General features: G+C 43.3%; 1 protein-coding gene across 8 annotated transcripts in view; it reads left to right on the forward strand.

Moving 5' to 3' along the window:
• RORA (RAR related orphan receptor A) overlaps positions 1–21,658 on the forward strand; it is a gene marked incomplete at its 5' end in the record, with an annotated part of 361,111 nt that overhangs the window by 293,694 nt on the left and 45,759 nt on the right. The window contains one exon of one of the 8 annotated variants that reach the window (XM_083475834.1): positions 5,771–5,869. The exons of 6 other annotated variants lie outside the window; for them this stretch is intronic. In XM_083475834.1, coding sequence (XP_083331960.1) covers positions 5,863–5,869 — 7 coding nt within the window. Of the gene's footprint in view, positions 1–5,770; positions 5,870–15,275; positions 15,337–21,658 lie in introns of those variants that run through there. One more of the 8 variants, XM_083475832.1, reaches the window with a different exon arrangement.

Here is a 21,658-nt window from a genome sequence, read left to right on the forward strand (position 1 = left end):
TGAGAAAGAAGGTGGCTTCAGTGGCCCAGGGATCCTTCCACTAGATTAGAATGGTGACCCAACTATGAACCTGTCTGGACGGAGAGAACCCAGGTGCAGGAATCTGGGCTCTGGTCAGGTCAATATCTGATTACTACAAGTGCAGGATGAGTTGCCTGGTTTGCTGGCAGGCTTCAGGCTAGCCAGTCATAGGACAGCAATCCTGGCACAGCTGTACTAACTTACTGTACATTTCCGAGCCCAGTTCCAAGTGCTGGTCCTGTACCCCAATATCTTTCAGAGTGCTCCTCCTGATATGAACCTACCCAGACACTTTGATCTTTACCTAAGACCCTCAGGCTTTCATCTCCCCACATATGGCATACTCTCCCCAGTGAGATCTGCCTGGCATCATTATTAACATCCTTCTGGTGTCAGGTAAAAACTTCCTTCTCCCAGGCATTTGAAGGATTATGATGTTTGTGCTGTTTGTTAGTGTGGTGTTTTTTTTATTGTTGCTAAAGCTTTTGCTTCTGTTTTATTCTTGTGTCTGTTTATACAAGAATTTGTGGGAAATTCCCTGAATAAAAGCAAATTGAAGTGTCAGTTCAAAACCTCCTCCTGGCATCTTGTGGTGCATCATCCATTAGCTGTTGCTGTGGACATCTTGGTTTGGACCTTGATCCCTCCAGATCTTTGTTTCTTACGTATGAAGACTTGAACAAACAAAATATCCAAGTGAAACAAAATAAAAGTTATGAAGCTTAATATATCTTTGCCTATAATTTCACCATCTAAAATTAGTTGTTGTCTTTTCAAAAGAGAACTCTTATTTTTTAAAATGATTCAGAACAGATGTTTTATAAATGTAATTGTTTCATTTAACATTTCCCCAGTGTCAGGCATCTGATGATTGTGGTGATATAAATTAGAGGTTCTGCGCCAGATGTCTTTCTCAAAAAGCACCGTGGATTCTCTTGAAGAGGAAGGAGCATCAGCCCAGTGAATTTGGTCTGGCCCAGCACCTTCTTCGGAACCCAAAGAATCGAGGCAACGAGTTCTTTGCACCCAGGCTTCGAGAGAGCTGCGTAGCCCTTGGCCTCTTGCAAGACATGTCCTCATTTGCCCTCCATGCCTAGATATTTGCAGAACAGAGAAAGGATTATGTTCCTACCAGGATACTTGATACAGGGCAGGCAAGTTCATTCTCTCTTTATGGCTGTTTGCCAGCACAGTATTGTCCTTCTGAGTTTGGCTACTATATTTGCTGGAGGAGGCTGTGTTCATATGGAAATGTTGCTGCTAGCCGAATGAAATCAGGCGTCGCAGAAGCTGCAGCCGTGCAAAGGCATCTAAATAACATGTCAAGATCTTTCCATTTTCTTATTTGTTTGCTTTTTTTGTCTCATATGCCTTTGGAATACCATCATTATGCTTGGTATTACCTATTCTGACTGATGTTGTATTTGTGCAGGAGGTGATGCTTTTGAAAATGTTGTCATGTCAACTGAAGCTATCTTTAAAAAAAGAAAGAAAACCCTGTACTAAGTCTTCAGTAGAAACAAATTCATCTTGCATTATATAAATAACACCTTGATAAATTAGCCCAGCAATTGATAGTTCTGCCCCCTATCCTGCTTCCCTTTAAGGGTGCTGGATTCTAAAGGCCATTGGGTCCCTGCTAACCCTCACAGCTGTTTGGGACACAAACAGGAGCGTTCCTTCCTTCCAGCAGTATCAAATTTGCTTGCTGTTTGGAGCAAGCTGCAGAGAGGTGGTTCCATCCATCTGGGGTTAACAACTGATCCAAAAAACGCCTGTTTGCTCTTAGGCCTTTAATTGACTGGGGAAGTTTTTCATAGCATGATTGCCTTGAAATGTTTGCATGTAACAAGGAGAACTATACTGGTTGGCTGGGAAACCGAGAAGCCTCTCTTTGTTACTTTATCTCCATTAGAATGCCTTTCTGCAGGTCACTGTCGATACAAAAGAATAATTGGACACAAATCTGACCTCAGAAATTGCAGTATCCAAACACCAAGTGGAGGAACTTTTCTGGACATAGGAGCCAATTCCTGGGGGCTGAGGTCCCTTTGATCTCCCCAGTAAAATGTTTGAGGGGGCTTTCCCCCAAGTTGATGGGCTTTGCCATTCAAATGGGGTGTATGCACCACATCATGTGATTATGTGGGGCGGGGTTTACCTGGGCCTCCCCACTATTTTATTCAAGTTGGCACCCCTGCCGCTGGAATACAGTTCATCAAGAGGTATAGTGCTATCCCTTGAGGACTAAATCAAAACAAAAGTATGGCTTTTTTAATTACACAACATTTGTTAATTGCCCCCCTCCCCTGTGCCAAGATGTCTGTGTTAACAACAGCTGGTTTTTGTGTGAAAGACAACTATATAATCAGATGGTTATCACTGCTTGTACTTTCTGCATTTTATTTTCATCTGACCTCGCTGTTTACAATTCTCCTCCCCTCACTCCAAGGACCCCATGCCAGATAGTCGGGATAACACCTTATGCATCTGATCAAGCGGACTGTAAATGCAAAAGTTTATGTCATAAAAAAACTTGCTGCTTGTTAAGGTGCCGCAAGACTATTTGTTTCGTTCTCCCGTAATTCTGCTTCTGAGCTTTGCAAAGGCATTTGGTTGGCCACAAAGTGGGGGGAGAATGGCAGTCCAATCCAGCAGGCTGGTGATTATTATTGTTTTCTTTCTGGGAGCAGTGTTATGTGCTACAGGTCTGATGGAAGTGCAAAAAACCTGCTCTGGTGATGAAGCCCAAGAGGGAGCTGCTCTTTCTTTTGAGCTCTGCCTGTTGGTCTATCCCTGTGAAAGTCTTTGCCCCAAGTGCAAACTTCAGCCAAAGTCACAGTTTTGAGGTTTGTCTAAACTCTCCTACAGCAGAACCCATTTTGAGCATCACTGAAGTGGGGAAGCAGTATTTCAGGGAGCCAGGACAAAAAAAGGAAAAAATGATGGCTGGTAACTCCATTAAGCCTCAGCACTGATTAAGTTGCATTATGGGAAAGGCCTGTTGGAGTTTGGGCCTCCTGTAGCATCTGTTTGTGGATCCCTGGGAAAGCCCACTTTGTACTTCAGGAACCTTTGGCCTGGATTAAATTCACATCATCCTAGCAGGGCAGAGAGCAATTAGCCCTGTCCTAATCCAGGCTAAATTGCATATGGTTGGAGACTTTGTAGGGATGTTAGCATAAGTGTTGCCTCTCTAGCATACATACAATGTGTGTAAGCAGCTCTAAATGGCCTTGTCCCATTTGCCAGGCATCCCTGGCAGGTCTATGGATGGAGTCTCTGTGGTGCAATTGGTTTTTGCATAGTTGGAAGGACTAGCCCATCATATCTCATGAGCTTGACTAGAGTTGGGCAACAGCTGTTCAACTGCTGATGGGTGTCAACCCACAAATTATCTGTGGCACCCTATAATTGCTTGCAACCAGGTGACATACACTGACCTCTTATATAACAGGCCAAAGCTATCCACTGTGAACAATGGGGTCTTCTTAAACTTTCCCAACATTCACCCAACTCGTTTCTTTTTATAGTGGCTTAAACAGAAGCAATTGATAATTAGGAAATCATTATTTTAATCTCTTTTTTTTATCCCTTATTACCCTTCCACCATTTTAAAATGGGCAGATAATTGTATATATTGTGCTCCACTTTGACAGAATGTGCATACTTCATGCTTTTATGCTTAAAGACTTGTTAGAAACAGGAAAGAGATGGGGCGGGCCTTAGTTACATCACCAATGCAATAAGAGTTATGTTTGATATTTTGCTAAATTTAATTTAAATGCCAGGATTCTTAACCGGCCTTTACGATTGGCCTCTGAGTCGTTGCCATCTGAGCTACCTGTAAGATGGTGTGTGTGTGTGTGCAGGACTTGAGAGACAGGACCTTCTCAGTGGTGGCACCATTTTTGTTGTTTTTTGTTTAAATTTTAGCTATATTGTATTGTTTTCAGTTATCTCTCTGTGAGCTGAATCCAACTAATTTGGAGTTCCACAAGTTGATTGTCTGCTGAATGACAAAGTGCTTCCTCTTTTCAGTTCTGAGCCTGCTGCTAATTGAGTAATCTTTAGTATCTTTAGCAAGCATGGAAGATGGAGCAAGCTTGTTTTCTCTTACTCCAGAGGGCAGGATCAGAACCAACGGCTTCAAGTTACAAGAAAAGAGATTCTGCCTAAACATCAGGTAGAACTTTTTGACAGTAAGAGCTGTTTGACTGTGGAAGAGACTCCCATGAGAGGTGCTAGACTCTCTTTCTCTCTTTCCTTGGAGGCTTTTAAGCAGAATTTGGATGGCCACCTCTCATTTATTATCTACATTGCAGGGGGTTGGACTAGATGACCCTCACAGTCCCTTTCAATTCTACAATTCTGTGATTAGGAGGTTTGAGAACCTTTAGCCTTCTGCAGTCTTTGTAGCGTTAGAAACGCCTGAAGTGATTATTCTTTGGTTTTACCACCCGGAGCAGTCAGGGTGTCAGGTAATATTGTGGGCTATTTTGAATCGGGCTCCATTGAAATCTGTGAACCACCCTGAGATCGTGTGATGAAGGGAAATATATAATATATACAAATAAATAGATAACCTTCTTGTTATTTTCTGAAGTGTGACAGAATTGTCCAGAGAAACTGACAATCCCACTCGAGGGGGTCTTAACCTGGAGGAGTCCCCTCCTCTTCCATCTTGGAGATGTGTACTTTTGTTCCAACAGAAGCTAATGCAGAACAGATTTTAACACTGTGGCTAATTCATTTCAATTGAGCCTGTTTTGGCAATTATGAAAGAGGCTAGACATTGGCAAGAACTTAAGAAGTAATTATAGACTTTCCAAATCTGCAGAGTATAAATAATTACAGGTTTAAAAGTGTTATTGCGAGCCTCAGTTAATACCATTTTTTTTTTTTAAAAAAAAATCTTAGTTCTTTTGAAGATGTAAAATGCAAATTCTTACTGGGCCACTGGAGATGCTTGGGATTTAGAAGATGCTGCCTCTTCTGGACTCTGTTGATATAGGGCAGGGATGTCCAACAGGTCAATCGCGATCTACTGGTAGATGTCCACAAGGTTTTGGTAGATCGTGGTCGATCTTTGGCTCCCTTTCCTTAGCATCGCTAAAACTGACTCCTGCCCCCTTGCCCCACCCTCCATTGTTGTATGATCTCTGGAAGGGAAGACGGAGCTTTCTCTGTGCTGCTGTTTTGATCCATAGCGATATTTTTTGTGAGTGACTTTCCCCCTTCCTTTTAACCCCTCCATGGAACTTCCCCCCCCCCAAAAGCATTTTTAACCCCCCCCCAAAAAACGGGGCTTTCCCCCTCCCTAAAAAAAACTCAGCAACTGAGCTGAACCCAAAAAAGGGGGGTAGATCACTGCCAGTTTTTAATTCTGAAAGTAGATCACAGTCTCTTGAGAACTGGCCCCCCCTGCTATAGGGCAAAAGGTGCCAGGTACAATCTTGTAGCACCTCCAGCAGGACTGAGAAAGAAATCCTGGAGAGCCACGGCCAGTTAGCACAGAGCATGGAGTCACCAGATGTTGTTGGACTACAACTCCCACCATCCCCGACCATTGGCTAGGCTGGCTGGATCTGATGGAAGTTGTCGTCTCAACAGTGCCTGGGGACTCAAGGTTGACAGTACTGAGCCAAATGCAGCTTCCTATGTTGCTACGGATGCAGAATTCTCCTGCACAAACACAATTGAATAGCATTCCATTCGCTACACATTGTTGTCTCCACTCTTGGCCCAACTATACGCATTATCATTCCAGGCACACTTGAGGCCCAGCTTGGTAGACCCCAAAGATACTGGCCGAGTGGTTGGCCTTCTCAGGTTTCAGAGATGAAATGCAAGTTCCTCAGAGATGAGCAATAATGGGAGATTGCACTGGTTGTTGTTTTCTGTGTTTGACATGAGCATATAATTAAACCTCTTGTGGTTTTATCAAGGACAGTGAAACAAAGTGTGCTTAGGCCAGATTTATGAATAATCCCTCACTTCGTTGCCTTGGTAAATAAGACAGTTCACCAAGGAAACTTTTGTAAATTGGAACAGAATTTGTGTGTGTCATCTTTCGGGTCATCAGTGTGTCACAAATTACCCATGTGACTTACATAGGTATATGACAAATTAGAAACTTTATGGATTTATTTGCAAGCCTGACTTGATGGCCTTACACAATGGTATTCAGCACAATTTTTTAAAATAATAATAATAATAATAATATTCAGCATGAAACTATTTTAGATTTTTTTAAAGTTAAATCCAATTGTATGAAAATAGAAGAAAAAATGCTTTGATGAGATCTGTGGACTTCCAGATTATCATGGACTACAATTCCCATCATCCCTCAGAATTGGTCATGCGATACGTACTAGCTGGGGTTGACAGGAGTTGGAGACCCTTAGATTGTCATGTATTTTCTGTCTCTACCCCAATGAAATGACAAAATATTTTTGTGTTCTCTGCAGATGCTGTTCTGCTACTTTTATTTTAGTTGCCCGGTCAGCCTTATGTAAGCCATGCCGTTTCTTAATGAACCACATTTTATTCCCCTCCTTTCATTTAAGGAGATTTTGTTCTAAGCTAAATGTTTTAGCCATAAGTTTGGCATCCAGATTCGTTTGATAAATAGTTTTGTAGTGTGAGGCGATGCATTTGTGATCTGCCTGGTTTGAATACTGGAACACTAATTCCTTCAGTTGAAGTGGTTGGAAGACTACCTTAGTACTGAGCAATTCAAATGCAGTTTGGAAAGTGGGTTGGTTTTTATTTAAACGAATTCCATGTTGCTGACAGGAGAGTGATTATGACTGATTCTACGTGTCTATGTGTGTCTGTCTCTGTGTGTAGGTGTGATGAGGGGAGAAGGGCAGAATCTCAAATTTTCAATTTCATTTTATTATTTATTAAATTTGCATACCACCCTTCATGCAAAGACGGTTCACAGCATAAAATACGGAATAAAAAAAGTACATAATAAGAACAAGAACAAGACAAAACAATCACCACCACCACCCCATCACATTTAGGACATAGACTGTTAATCAGTCAAAGGCCTGGTTGAAGAGGAACATAGTTCAGTAGCCAATAAGCTGATGGCAAAGTTCATGTTGCCATTAGGTCTGAGTGATGTATCGAAACATTGTCCAGAACCAGCTTGAGGGCCAGAAAGCAATGGTGTTTAGCTGATTTTTGACCAGGCTGTATAACGTGGGTGGGGTTTGCCAGCCAGCCAGTTCCTTAACTTCCTTCACCAGGTGAGCAGGTGAGCTGCCTCCTCCTCCACCGGCTGGGTGCTGCTGCTGGTGGAACTGGCGGTGGCTTCACCCTGGTGTCTCGTGGCCCAGGGCTGGTGCTCCTCCCTCCTCCCTCCACGCCGTGGGTGCCAGGCAGGAATCACCGTGGCTTCAACCCAGTGCCACAAACAGGTGTGGGGCAGTCTTTGATGTGAGCCGGAACTCCTCATGTGGCATCCTGGCTGATGCGCTCTGCCTGGGGCAGTGTTGCCTGCCCAGCGTTGTGATCTCCTCTCCCTCGATGTTCCCCAGGTGTGGGGCCACTACTAGGGTTGGCCAATGTATCTTGGTTCCTTCTCCCCACCTTATTTCATTCTCCATATTTCATACATTGCGATGTATCACTATATCACAATGTTCGAAACCTGATATCACCCAGCCCTAGTTGCCATCTCCTCCTGTGCTCTTTTTACTTCAACATCTCTTGACTTCAGGATGTGAAAGTGCCATTGAGTCTTGAATCGGGGATGGATAGCATCTCTTTGTAGGTTGGAGGAACTGGACCTGGAATTCTTGATTTATTGGCTCGGGCGCTTCAGTAAGCTCTCTGACAAACATTAGCAGTTGTTACCTGTCACTGTTCACAGCCAAATACATGCGTTCTCCATGAGGAACTGATTGAAACCACAAGCCATTGGCCCTAAGCCCTTGACCAGGTATAAAGTGTAATAGGGAATTTCCCTGTTAGCTGTAAAGTATGACAGGTGGGTGGGGAGCAATCATTCTTCCTTTCTTGCATAAGACAGAGAAAACTATTTCTTACCTCTGATGTGTTAGCTAATGTAAAGACATATTTGTTCCCACAGAAAAATTCAAATTGGGATTTCCCATTTGTTTGACCACGGTGCCATATTGGCAAATGATGTTGATTGTCAATGTGAAATGTTGATGCATCTTTAACTGGGGTGTGCCTTAAGTTGTGTAACTGGCAGTTTGTGACGTGTGTGCGCACACATATAATTACTTATGCATGTACCTGGCACATTTTTCATTTTTCTGAATGTCTTGGAGAGGGTGAATGCGAAATAGGCAGGAAGAAACTGCACTGATAACTTAATGGCATGTTTGGCACAGTGCAATTAGATCTGGTGTTGAGCTCTAGAAGGCAAATACTGCATCCAGGACTCAAGACACGGGGTGCCAGTTCTTTCTTTCATGCCTGTCCTATCCAGTGTGAGGGGGTTTAAACCTGCAGAGTTAGGCCCATGGCTGTGTTTAGTACATGTACCCATGGGTGTAGCCAGGACTTTTGTAAAACAAAAAAGAAGTATAAGAACAATTAAAAGGTTTCATATATACAATTTTTTTTTAAAAAAAAACCCTTCCTTATATAGAAACAGTTAAAATAGTTCCAATGCAGATCAGAGTGGGATTGAGATCTCTATTTAAAAGAATTGTTGAATGATGAAGGCCTGGAGCAGGCGCCAAATAGGCAATAGAGACAGTGCCTGTGTAATATGTAACTGAAGGGGATTCCATAGGGTAGTTGTCACCAGACTAAGGACCCATTTCCTATTTCGGATGCAGCTGACCTCTCTGGTTAGATGGTGACTGCAAGAGGCCCTCACCCACAGAGTGCACTGATCCGATTGCATATATTCTTCCTAATGATGTCTATAAAAAGTTGATTCTTCGAGAGTGAACTCTTTGCTCCGTGCTGACAAACTGGAACTTGTCCAGAGGAGGGCAACCAAAATGGTCAAAGGCCTGGAAACGATGCCTTATGAGGAACGGCTAAGAGAACTGGGCATGTTTAGCCTGGAGAAGAGGAGGTTAAGGGGTGATATGATAGCCATGTTCCAATATATCAAAGGATGTCACATAGAGGAGGGAGAAAGGTTGTTTTCTGCTGCTCCAGAGAAGCGGACACGGAGCAATGGATCCAAACTACAAGAAAGAAGATTCCACCTAAACATTAGGAAGAACTTCCTGACAGTAAGAGCTGTTTGACAGTGGAATTTGCTGCCCAGGAGTGTGGTGGAGTCTCCTACTTTGGAGGTCTTTAAGCAGAGGCTTGACAACCATATGTCAGGAGTGCTCTGATGGTGTTTCCTGCTTGGCAGGGGGTTGGACTCGATGGCCCTTGGGGTCTCTTCCAACTCTAGGATTCTATGATTCTATGATAAAGGCAATAGAATGTTTGTGACAGTGATTTTGTGTGTGTGTGATACATATTTATTAGTATAATTGGATGGCATGTCAAAGCTATCATTTCTGGTGATAGCAGACCTTTTCAGTCTACTGTTTTATTGATAAATAATGTGCAGTTGTTACTCAACAGATGAGGGTCCAGATCGCTTCTCCAAGGTGGTGGTGCTGTTGTGCATCTGTGCTGTGATCAGAGTTCAGTGTGATTTCTGCTGCGGTAGCTCATGGGATCTTACCATTGATCTGTGCAACCAGTTGTAACAGAGAAATCATGCAAAGCACTAAAATGAGTATTAATAATTGGGAAAATGAAAAAAAGACCAGGGAAAGAGGAAAGAGCCAGGAATACAGAATGTGAGACGGGCCTTATTCTGAGCTAGTGTGTCAGGGGAGTTGTGATTGTTTTGAGAAGTATTGAGGGAGCAGAACTTTCTTATTTAAGAGGTAAGACAGCCAAAATGGAGGAAGGAGATTTAAATTGTTTTAATGCTTTGGGTTTGAATGTTAGAGGTTGGAGAAGAGGCAAAGGGAAAGGACCCTGAGCCCTGGGAATAGGTGGGATTTAGACACTGCGGGTCCCTCTTCAGTTGAGAGACTATAGATGGAAAATTATTCTTCTGTAAAGGAAACAAAATTTTTCCTGTCGAGCTCTTGCACATCTAATTCTATCTTGTCCAAAGAACCAGGGATAGTGTGATTTATAAATGCTAAAATTTTCTCTTTTAATGAGGATTTCGATAGTTGTCCTTAAGTGCAATCTTATATGTCCTTAAATGCAAATCTTCTTGCAGCCTGAAGAAGAAGAGCTTATTTTGCCACACAGGCTGATCCTTTTAAACTGTGTCTTTGTGGGTTATTGTTTTTGTTTGTTACTATTTTTGTGGTTTTGATATTGTAAACCATTCTGTAAGCCTTTGGTGAAGGGTGGTATAAAAAAATTAAGAAATGATGATGATGATGATAATGATGATGATGATGATAAAATGCTTTCTGCCTGTGGTGTTGGTAGACCATGGACCAAACCTTAGATACCCTGACCAATGACATGATGACATAGCAAGCCACGGTGCCACAAATATTGACTCAGTGAAAGCATGTGAAGTATCACAAATCAAAAATAATTTTGGCTAGAACATTTCCCCCACCCATGCCAGTTACAATGATTTCTTTCTGCCTTTAGGCGACTATAAAATGACTCTGCTTTCTTTCTAAGCCTCTACTCAATGAATATTTACAAGTTACTTGTTGTGTTGCTGCTTTTACACGAGTAGATTGTGGTTGCATTATTCCTTCAGCAATAAATATTCAGCTTCTTGTTTTAAGTATTATCCCCCCTCCAGATTTTATTAAATGATGGCTAGAGGCAATATAGTTGAGGAAACAAAAGCAATTCTCGTTGCAAATGTCTAGTTTGGCCCATCTCAAATGGGTTCTACGTAAAGGGTTTTTTAGCAACGTTAAATTGGATTTTGAGGAGTCAGCTGATTCTAATAGCCTTTGCGGACAAATAAAAAAAGTTGATCTGATTATTCTTTCTCTGCTTGGTGATGGGTTTATGTAATCACTAATCTTGGCACTTCTTTATCTAAAGCAGATTACAAGACCACTGTCAGTTTGGAGACAGACTTTAAACAGATTTAGTTAGTGTTAAATAAGTTAAAGTTAACTTTAACTTACTTGGAAAAAGAAAAGTTTATCAAACATCTGAAACTCTCGTTGCGGTTAGAGTGGCATTGTCAAAAATTTCACATATTTATTTACTTGTTTAAAATATTTATACCTTGCCTGTCAATCCAATGATTCTCAAGGCAGTTTACAAACAAGAGATAATAATACAAAGAATGGCAAAATTGGCAGAAACAGAAACAGAAACACACACACACACACACACACACACACACACGGGGGAGCACTCCTTATTCCTCTGGCTGGTGACTGGGGCCAAAGCATTCTTGTCTTCAGTTCTGCAGTCCTAGCTGCACATTTTTGCTGGAAGTTTAGAAATAAAAACAAAAAATGGACTGTCAGCCAACAAAAAACAAAACAAACCCTCCAGAATTAAGAAAGAGAACTAATTCTAATGATGGTATACTCCTGATGTAAGCCGGTCTGTTAATCATGGACATGCTTCTTGTCACCAGCCTGATTTCTTCCTATCTGAGGTAGGGGATCTTTTTCACCCCAGGGGATTTGGATTCCCTTGTGATCAACCTTCTGGGGGCCAGTGGTGGGTGTCATCAGAGGAACAATGGATGTGACTCTTCCCTTCTCAACTACCAGCACATTCTAGCCATGCTCCTGGAGGCAGAGGTTTCCAAACACACCCCAACGCTCCTCTCCACTCAGGCAAGGAAGAGAGGCAGGACACCTTTGGCCCAGGCAAGAGCGCTTGAGGAAGGTGTGGAGCAGAGCTGGTGGAGGGCCGTGGCCTGGGGGGGCTCCAAGGGGCAGGCAGAGGAGCCTTGAGGGCTCCCCACTCCCAGCTGGTATTGTTACCATTCACTCAAGTGAGGCTGGATCTTTATCTGGCAGGATCTGCCTTCCTGCCCTGCTTGAGAACTTGCTAGAGGATGCTGGGCAAAATGGGCCTTCCATCTGTCTCAGCAGTGCTCTGTTTATGTTCTCATAACACACAAGAGCTGCCCAAAGTTAGTTCCAATATTTTACAACACCTAGCAACTGTTCTGGACAGGGCAGTTTCATTTGGCCCTCATGGCCAAGAGACACGGATGGGCCTAGGCTACCAGAATGTGTCTGGCAATGGCTTTCTGTCCGTTGATTACTTCATAGAAGGAAATTATTTTTTCTTTTCATCTCTTATTTTATTTTTTCACATTGTACATAAAACTACATAACTCGCAACGCATCAACCATTTTGCTTTGAAATATCAAATCATATTCTCAGAATTCAGTCCAAAAAAACTTTCCGCATATTGCAATGAGATTTTGGGAGGTTATTGTTAGGTTGTGGGTAGACATAGCAGACGACACAGTGATTCTTCAAACAGCTCTTGTTTATTCACAGGCCAGAACAGAACTAAACTGAAGGGTTCAGCCAGCCTGCTTATATAGAGCTCCAGTACAATATAACTTTAACAACTTTCTGTAACTATCCAATCACTGAACGTCACTTTCGATCCCTTATTTGCATATGTGGACCTGAGTAAAAACTATCTACAATATCCCCCCGCTGGCCCAGGGTGAGAACTTCAGTACATAACAGTTATAAACACAATCCTCTTGACACCTACAGTCCAAAAACAAGTGCCATGCTTTGTAAAAAAAGATGTGGGTTGGAGTTCCCTTGGGTTGCTCGAATCTGGCACATCAGCTTTTCAGCCAAGTCTCTCGTCCATATTCTGGAATACCAGGCTTCCGTGTTCAGTCCCAAGGCAGTTTGCCATTGTGGGGCTATTTCTCCAGAAGGAAGTTCAATTGGTTGTAGGAACCAAGCCTAGGATTTAGGTCAGAGGTGGCAAACTTGCAGCCCTGATCCAGTCTGCCAATGCGCTGCAGATGACCCCTTTTCTTTTACAGTGCTGAGCTGAGAGGCTTAAACCCCTCTTGCAGTCCAGAACTGTGATCAAGATGTGTGGTGTGTATCCCTGAATGTGTGTGTGATCATAAATGGGGGGTTATGTGTGCTCAATTTTGGGTGTGTGATCACATGTGAATGGCATGCAGCTGTGGGGGCGGGGGGGAAAGGATGACCACACTTGAATGCGGTTCTTGAACTAATTTTTTTTTAATTCTTCCCCAATTTAAGCTGTGTTCTGGGTTGAACATTTCCCTACTATGACTTCCATCTAACTTCTATTAGAGCACTTCATTTTCTCATATAATAATAATAATAATTTATTATTTATACTAATAAATTCCCCAGCCACTCTGGGCGGCTTCCAACAAAATATTAAAATACAATAGACCATCAAACATTAAAACCTTCCCTAATACCCAAAGCTTTCTAATTTGGGGGGCTGATATTTGTCTGTTTTGTTTGTTTGTGCTAGAGATCAACCATTTATTACAAGTTCAAGATTTTTACAACTTGATTCCCCACCCCCACTTCTAGTTTGGCACTTGTAGTTTGTCCAAGTAAAAACATCATCTTGGCTTCTTTTAGTTAGATGTTCCCAACAGTTTTAATGGTACAAGCTTAACTTTACAAGCTATAAATTGAAACTAATTCAGAACTGAAGAGAAAAATTCCTCTTTAATAGTTTTGCTGTTGGAGGAAAAGTGGCATTGCAGGCAGCTGAGGGTACAGAAGAGTTACTTTTGCATTTGAAAGAAGTAGAGATTGAAAAATGATGGGCACTTTCACTTAGTCAAACCTTTATGACATTACCAGCCCCAGGCTTTTCAACATTATGGGAAATCAATGTTAAAAATAATTATTTTGGTTTTGTTTTAACTGCATTCATATTTTAGAGTTCATATTTTCAGGAATTCTCCAAAGCCTTAAGGCACTTCTTTCTTTTCAACTGTAATATGAAATTCTTGCTTGAAGAGTTTTCGAATTCATAGCTTTAAGTAATTGAGGAATGATTCACTGGAATGTTTTAGAACAGTGTGTGGCAGAGTTATTGGGCAGGGATGCTGGTGATGCTCTGTCAGAACTGGCTCTTAGGGAAGTGAGCGGGGTGAAGGGAGGCGGGGGAGGAGAAAAGCTAAAGAAAATGGGGTCTTAGCCAGAATTGGATGGTGGATGCACATCATAAATCCCTCCTGACATCCACCTGGTTGTCATTGAAGACCCAGGCATAGGCAAACTTGGCCCTCCCATCATTCCTGACCACTGGTCCTTTTATCTAGGGATGGTGGGAGTTGTAGTCCCCAAACATCTGGAGGGCCAAGTTTGCCTTTGCCTGTTGAACACCCACAACAGACAGAAGTTCTTACACTTGTGGTGTGGGCCTTTGGTGCAGCCAGGGCCAAGTTAACTGCACAAGTATCAGGCTCAATGAATTTGAATCAGGAGCCTCTTCTGTGCCATGGTTCCTCTTGTGGTGGGCTATGCAAGACTGGAGAGTGGGGTGAAGAGCCAGGATGGACTGCCCTGGTTCCAGCCTGGCTCTAGAAGCCCACCTGGCCTGGCTGAGAATGCTTCCAAGCTAGGGTTGGGTGTTTGGCAGACTCCCATCATGTCTGAGTGGCTCTCTAGTTTTGTCTTCAGTAGCTGCTTACCTACCTGCTGTACTTCCAGTCTGACACACAATCTGGTTTCTTTTGCTTGTCTTTTGCCTGGATCAGTCTCTTTAGCCTTAAACCCTTGGCTGCCATCAATGCTCCTAAGGCCTTCAATGCAAGATTCTCCCCCCCCCCACACTTCTGCCTGGGTTAGAACCTTCTGTCTTTATTTGCTCTTACAGTCCAGCTCTGACAATAGGAAACCCTTTGGGGCAGCATTTGATTTTGGAGTTGTGTATTCCAGAATCTCTTGCCAAGTCACAGGTGTTGAGGTGCAGCTTTTGAGTTGCATAATGAGTCAACATGAAGCAGCAAAATGTTGAGCCAGACCTATGAATTACCCTTGCTCTTAAATGTATGATGCCCAGGACCTGAAGTGTTGCTGCCCAAAGCTTCATCTCTGCTAGGCTTTGGCACTTTGGAAACAAGGCTAAAAAGGCCCTTTTTGCCAAAAAAAAAAGGGGGGTGACTGATGAGTGGTGTAAAATCTAGAAATTGCTGTGGTCTTACTGCTATTAGGCAGTGAGGGTCCATAAGGACCAAGCACCACTTAAAACCTAAGAACTGGACATTGATTTAAGTTTTCTTCTTCTTCTTCTCCAACTCTGTTGACTGCAGTGACACCTAATGGTCATGGACAGAATTTCCTCCGATCTTTCCTGTCATTCTGATTCAACGGGTATTTCTGTAGCTTTTTCAATTGATTTTCTTGACAATGTAAGATTGTTATCACTGAGTTAGTACATACCTAGTTCATCCTCTGAATAAGCTGCCTGACACTTGCATTAGTTCTAGAAAGATTGGATCTAGTCTCCAGTAATATCAGTGATGGGATGTGTTGCGGTTCTTACAGCACTGGGCACCAAAAAGCTACTTGTGGACAGAAGGCTGCTTTTGAGCTTCTGCCAGTAAGAATTTGAGGTGGGGGTATGTGTTTTGAGGGCAGTGATTTCCTGACTTTTGATACAAGAACTAGGAGTTGTTGTTTAGAAAGACGGAGCCTCCCCCAGAGGAAAGTGGCATTACTTGTGGCCTCACGCTGAGCTTCCCAGGCATTCTAACCACCCTTGAAGCCCAGTACCACTACAGATAAAAGTTTGGCTGAACAGGAGGGCCCAGCCGCCTTGTCTATAACCAGGTGCTGCCTTTTCAGAGAGGAGCAAACCCACCAGCACCAACAGGGTGTGCCAGCAAACTTGACATTCCCAGAAGGGAAGAGAGTCTTGCAAGTCCACCTCATCTTTCCAACTTGGTGGGCAGGGGAACTTGCTGGGACACCTTTGTCACTTCTGTGTGGTTCTGAACTTCTTGACCTGTTCCTGAATTGCGACTCCTGAGCACCATGTCTGCTGCCGAGCCTGTACCATTACTTGTCTGAATAAAGATCTCTTTCTTGGTTACAAGTAAGAGCTTTTTGTCTGTGTGTTTTGGATAGGAGGCAGGACAGCAGTTTGGGAATTACTATCCTATGGGGAGAAACACAGGGCAGACTCGATACAACTATAGTGGCATCTGTATCACAGCAGCCTTAATGGCAGCTCCACACAATGAATTGTCCAAGAGGATAGAATTTTGTGTGTATAGCTGTGATGACACCTGATCACAAGTCACTTTCCTCACAAAGGTCACTCTAGACTACCTGTTTGTTGAGCATTTGAATGTTGCTTGAATGGCTGTTCCCCTAGGTATTCATACGCTCTGGGATCCTTGTCCTGCTGACTTAGGAAAACCCCTGCAGTATGACTGGATGTTTAGATGGGCCACGCCATCCTTTGTTAAGGAATGCTGTGAAAAAGCATATGTATGGCACTCCACGCACTACACCCAGAGGCTTAAGTAAGAGTAGAGCTGCCCTTGTAAATGTTTTTTAAAAGCAGCAAATAAACAATTAATCACTGCTCCTTTTTAACCCATTCTGGTATCACTGACAGTGTTAAAGAATTATCATAACCAGCTATCATGAGGGGCGGGGGGGGGAGGTCTTAATGGTGCTGTGATGATCTAACTCTCTCAATACATTTTTACATTGAAATACATTTATTCACATTTGCAACATTCCTCTCTGCATGTGTGAATGGGAAATGAACAAAAAACACAGCTGTTCTTGTGTATGTTTGCGATTGGTACCTTACCATTTCAAGAGCTGCATGAATGTGCTATTTTCCCTGCACAATTCTTCACACACTTATTTTGTGAAAGTTTTTTGAGCACAAAAAGCATATGCTCCCAGTTTCTGAAAGTTTCTGTGCTACCTGCAATGTTGATCTCCTCTTGGGACTCCTGCTGCGACACATGGAGGAAAGAGCGCCCTCACTTTGGCGCATGTGTGCCACCACTGCCAAGGGTTATTATTGATCAAGTACCTCCTATTGCACCTTCATGCTGTACAAACAAGTCCCTGCTCATGGTTTGCAAACTAATCCCGTCAAAATATGACTGTATACATGAGGCCTGAGGTTTGAGATAGCTGAACCTGTACAGACTGGCAGGAGGCCATTTATCTGAGAGTGGTTCACAGGGCCAGTCTTCCCTCTTAGGCAGAGCAAGGCAGCTGCCTCAGGCAGCCAATTTGGGGGGTCATTAAAGTGTGTCAAGTTGTCCATTATTCCAGTAATCATTTTTTAATGTATATAATTTCTACTTTAATCTCTTCCGGGCAAGGATGTGCTTTTTGGTGGGTGGGGTCTTTATTTTCCTGCAATGAGCCATGTAGACTGCCTGCTCATATATCCGCTTGCTTGTTCATGACTATCTTTGCAAAGGCTGTTCTCTGGGTCTGTTCATACCCCACATATAGCAGGTGAAAATAGTGCCTTTTCTGTAGTGGCACCTCAGTTCTGGAAAACAATCCCAAAAGCAGTGGTTTTTGTTTGCTCCACTTAACTTCTGCTCTCCTAAAGCTTCTACCATTTGGTTTGGTTATTTATTTGATTGTATGCTGCTGTATATGTTTATAAAATCTGTTCTAGTGTTGTTTTTATTATTGTTTTTAATATTTATTGTAACCTGTCCTGGAAATCTTTAAAGGCAGGATGTGTATTTTAAAAGAAATTATAGTAATAGTAGATTGAAGCTGTGGCACATGAATACTAACATTCTAACTAAAGGAAGAAGGGATGCTATGTGAACATTTTGCCCTGGGTACCAAAATGTCTTAGAGTAGCCCAGATTGTGCACGTCTAGGATGTACCTAACAATGCTTACTCTTTGCTTCACATAGCAACGAAGGCTGGCAGGTAAGGGCTGCTCCCCCCTATATGATGCTGTGTGTACAGTGCTGGAGTTTAAATTACCGGTAGACCTGTCACCCAATGAGGGACATCTGACAGTGCAATCCTATAGGTGTTTCCTCAAAAGTAAATCTCACTGAACCTGATGGGGCTTCCTTCTGAGTTAGACATGCATAAGAGTGTGCTGTTAGCTGATTAAACATTGGATTCTAATTTATTAATTGATGCACTAAATCTGCACCAATGTGTGTATGGGTAGCAAGGGGGGGGGGGTGACAAAATATTTCTAATGAAAAAAAAAGCACAAGTGTAATTATACATAGAAGAGGTGCTTCCTTTTTCCTCTTGCAGTAGAGAATTCTTCTTTAGATACTGCTTGCCATCTGCAATTTTTTAAAAGTACTTATTATTGTGGCTATTAGGCACTTTGGGTGTTCGAGGCAGAGAGGTGGGGCATCAGTTGAAATAATAAATAAATCATAACTACTTGCCTGAAAATTAATTTACATTTTTTGCTGCTTTATCAATCGGGGCATTTTCTAGTCATTTGATTTTTGAAAACATTGGTTATCCCAAGCAATTAATTGACTAAACATTGCAGCCCTCCTAGATATCCATAAATCTGTGTTTGACTAGGAGGCTGTTTGTGTTATGAACTGCTTGTGCATTTGTAGCTAGACACCACCAGCCCTAACACCCCAACACGTTGTGAACCTGGCATTGAGGAACTTGTCAAAATGATAATATTGTTGTAAGCTTCAAATGATTTAGGTGAATAATACTTAATCATCATGAATTACTTTAGGGTGCACAGGAGAGCAAATTATTTAGGTAATGGAGCTGAAAATGCACTGGGATTAGAATGTTATGCAGTCAAATAATTCCTTGGTTAATTCTGCTTCAATGCAAATTCTTGTTTGTGCTACTAAATATGTATGAGTGTCATTGACTATGTATAGCTTCATGTTTAATCAATAGAATTAGAAGGAGCAACAGCAATGTTTCTGTCACAAATGGTAGTCTTTGATGACGGCTATTTTTCTAGAAAAAGAGGTGCCGGAACTCACCATAAATGCCTCCCTTATATTAGCAATGGCGCTCACCTGAGAGGTGCTGGGACTGCAGCATTTACCAATTTTATATACAGAATGTGTTTATGTTAGTGACCATCCCAGATTTGAACAAACATTGCTTATGAATATATCCCTTCTTATTTTGGAAGTTTCTTGTGCTACCAGACAAACTGCTTTCCAAATGACTGTCAGATTTTTCTCCCATCTTCTTTATTTGTGTCACCATCAGTATCCTTGCTTCCTTGTGTGACAACTTCTCATGGTGCTTTGTGGGTCTGGTGGATGTTCATGGCAAGTGCTGCTTTTCTTTTGGAGACAGATCTTCAAACGAGAGCTGTTAAAATACGACAGATTCTGAAGTTGGTGATGCCTCTGTATTGAAGGCTGTCCCATCTACCATATGCATGAGATATTTTGTATCAGCTGTTAGGACAACAGCTTTTGTTGGCTTATCTGTTCTGCTCCTACCTTCAGTGAAGGTAACAGTGAAAGAGAGAAGGAAGAGATGGAGGAAGATTATGGCGATGTGGCTGGTTCTAGGACAGGGGTTGGCAAGGTTTACCTTGTCTGGGCTGGTTCCAGCGGAGATCCCTCTGTGGGCCAGATCGCAATTTCCGGCATCTGTGTCTGCGCAGACGCGATTTTTGGTTTCTGCGTCTGTGCAGACGCGATTTCCAGCACCGCAAAAGCAGTCCCCACGCCACACTGCACCGGTTTAGCACAGTGTGTGGGGACATGCCAAGTGGGCGGCTCGGTTTGGGGGCAGCTCGGGGGCTGGTTAAACGACCCTGTAGGCCGCTTGTGGCCCACCGGCCTTAGGTTGCCAACCGCTCTTCTAGGGCAACGTGAGTAATGAAGAGAAAGTTTAAAGTATTCTTAACAGTCCTGTTCAGGTTGTCCTCAAGACGAGTTTTGTGTCACCTGAGCTACATAGTCTTCGCTGCCTGCTGTTGTAGCTGTAGCTCTCCATTTGTGCATTTTTGTGGGTGGGTGGGTGGGCGGGTCCTGACCCAGTCCTGAGACTGAATTTGTACAGAGAATAGCATGATGGCTTTGTATGTCGATCTAGTTGTGGTCTGATATTTGCAAGGCCAGTCCACCCATCAAGCAAGGTGACGTGAGCGCCCTAGGTGGCAGGATCCACAGGAACAGCAGATCTGTCCTTCCAGCATCACCTGCTGCTGCTGCCCCCACTGCCACAGGGATGGCTGCAACACACTCCTTGGAGGCCAGAACTGCCGCCTCCTTGGCAGCAGCCCCCCCCCCGCCTCCAATGCTGCCTCTACTGCAGCCTCTTGGTGGTCGGTCTCTTACGCCTAGGGAGGAAATGGCGGAGGCTGCCCTTTGAAGTCTGCACCCGCTCAGCATGATTTAGAGTAGACCCCTTCCCTTTCGCTCCCATGACAGCCTTTGGTTTCCACTTCAGCCATCAGGTAATGTTCATTTGATTTCCTCCACCTTGTTCCCGATGTAGATCTTAGTCACCTCGTCTTCCCTGGCTGGGGGGGGGGGGGAACGGACGACGACACACCATTTTGTGGTTCTCCTCAGGTGTCAAAATATCTTGGTCCAGGCCTGGATATTTGATTCCTCATTCCAGCAGAGCGATCTTGTGTGGCCAGTGGATGTTACATAACAATCTGCTTAATGCTTCAATCTAACCATATGATTAGCTCAAACCGTAAATAAAATTCGGTGCATGCCTGGAGTGTATGATTAAGTGCTTTCCAGGACAGGAGCCAAGTCTTGCAGCACTTTGTGAGACTCTCTCCTGTTCTAGACTGACTGACTGAGCCAACTTCTGGAGCACCTGCTCAGCGATATCGAAGCTCACTTAGCTGCTTGTACACAGAGCTAAAGGGAAAATAAAAATTACAATGCCGTGGAAAGATAACCCAAATTCTTCACTGAAAAGAGCTGAATCCCACAACCTGCTTGAGTGAATTTATCTCTCCTTTCTTCTCTTTAAAGTAGGCATTGGGGGGACAGAGGCAGAGGACTAGGGCTGGTCATCCATGTACCACACCAGGAAATTCTCTTCAACAGCTATTTGGGCAATGCAGATTGCTGCCCATGCACTTTCACGCTATCTTCACCTTCATAAGCTAAGATTTTGAGCCCAGTACCACATCCTGTGCTTTTCTGCACTTGTGTGGATTCCCCCAACCCTACCACAGTTTAACCACTAACTTAAATGTTTCTGTTGGTGGGTAGTTCTTTTGAAGACTGTTGCTCCTTCAGTCCCCTGGTGCCTTGCTCTTTTTGTCCAGCAGAGAGGCAGAACGAAGTCAGGCACATGGGACCCGGTTTTGCTTTCTTCTGTCTTTTATATCTGGCCACTTTCCCCCTGTATTTAAGAGAGCAGCTCTATTGTCTAGTGCAGGGGTCTGCAACCCGCGGCTCCGGAGCCGCATGTGGCTCTTTTACACCTTTGCCGCAGCTCCGGGGCGGATACTAGCGAGGGGAGGAGGCGCATTGTGCGCCCCGACACTCCCCACCATCGCGGGCGCTGTATGGCTGTGACGTTGCATGGGGGCGGTGCGTGTTTTAGTCACGCACCGTCCCAATGTCACCTTCCCGGTTTTGCGGCTCCCAGTTGTTTTTTTCTTTGGAAACGGGTCCACGTGGCTCTTTTTGTCTTAAAGGTTGCAGACCCCTGGTAGTGTCTTCTTTCTCTGTTGAAGAAAAAGTAAGGGTT

The sequence above is a fragment of the Podarcis liolepis genome (assembly GCF_965112155.1).
Source record: "Podarcis liolepis genome assembly, chromosome: 14".
Taxonomy (NCBI): Eukaryota; Metazoa; Chordata; class Lepidosauria; order Squamata; family Lacertidae; genus Podarcis; species Podarcis liolepis.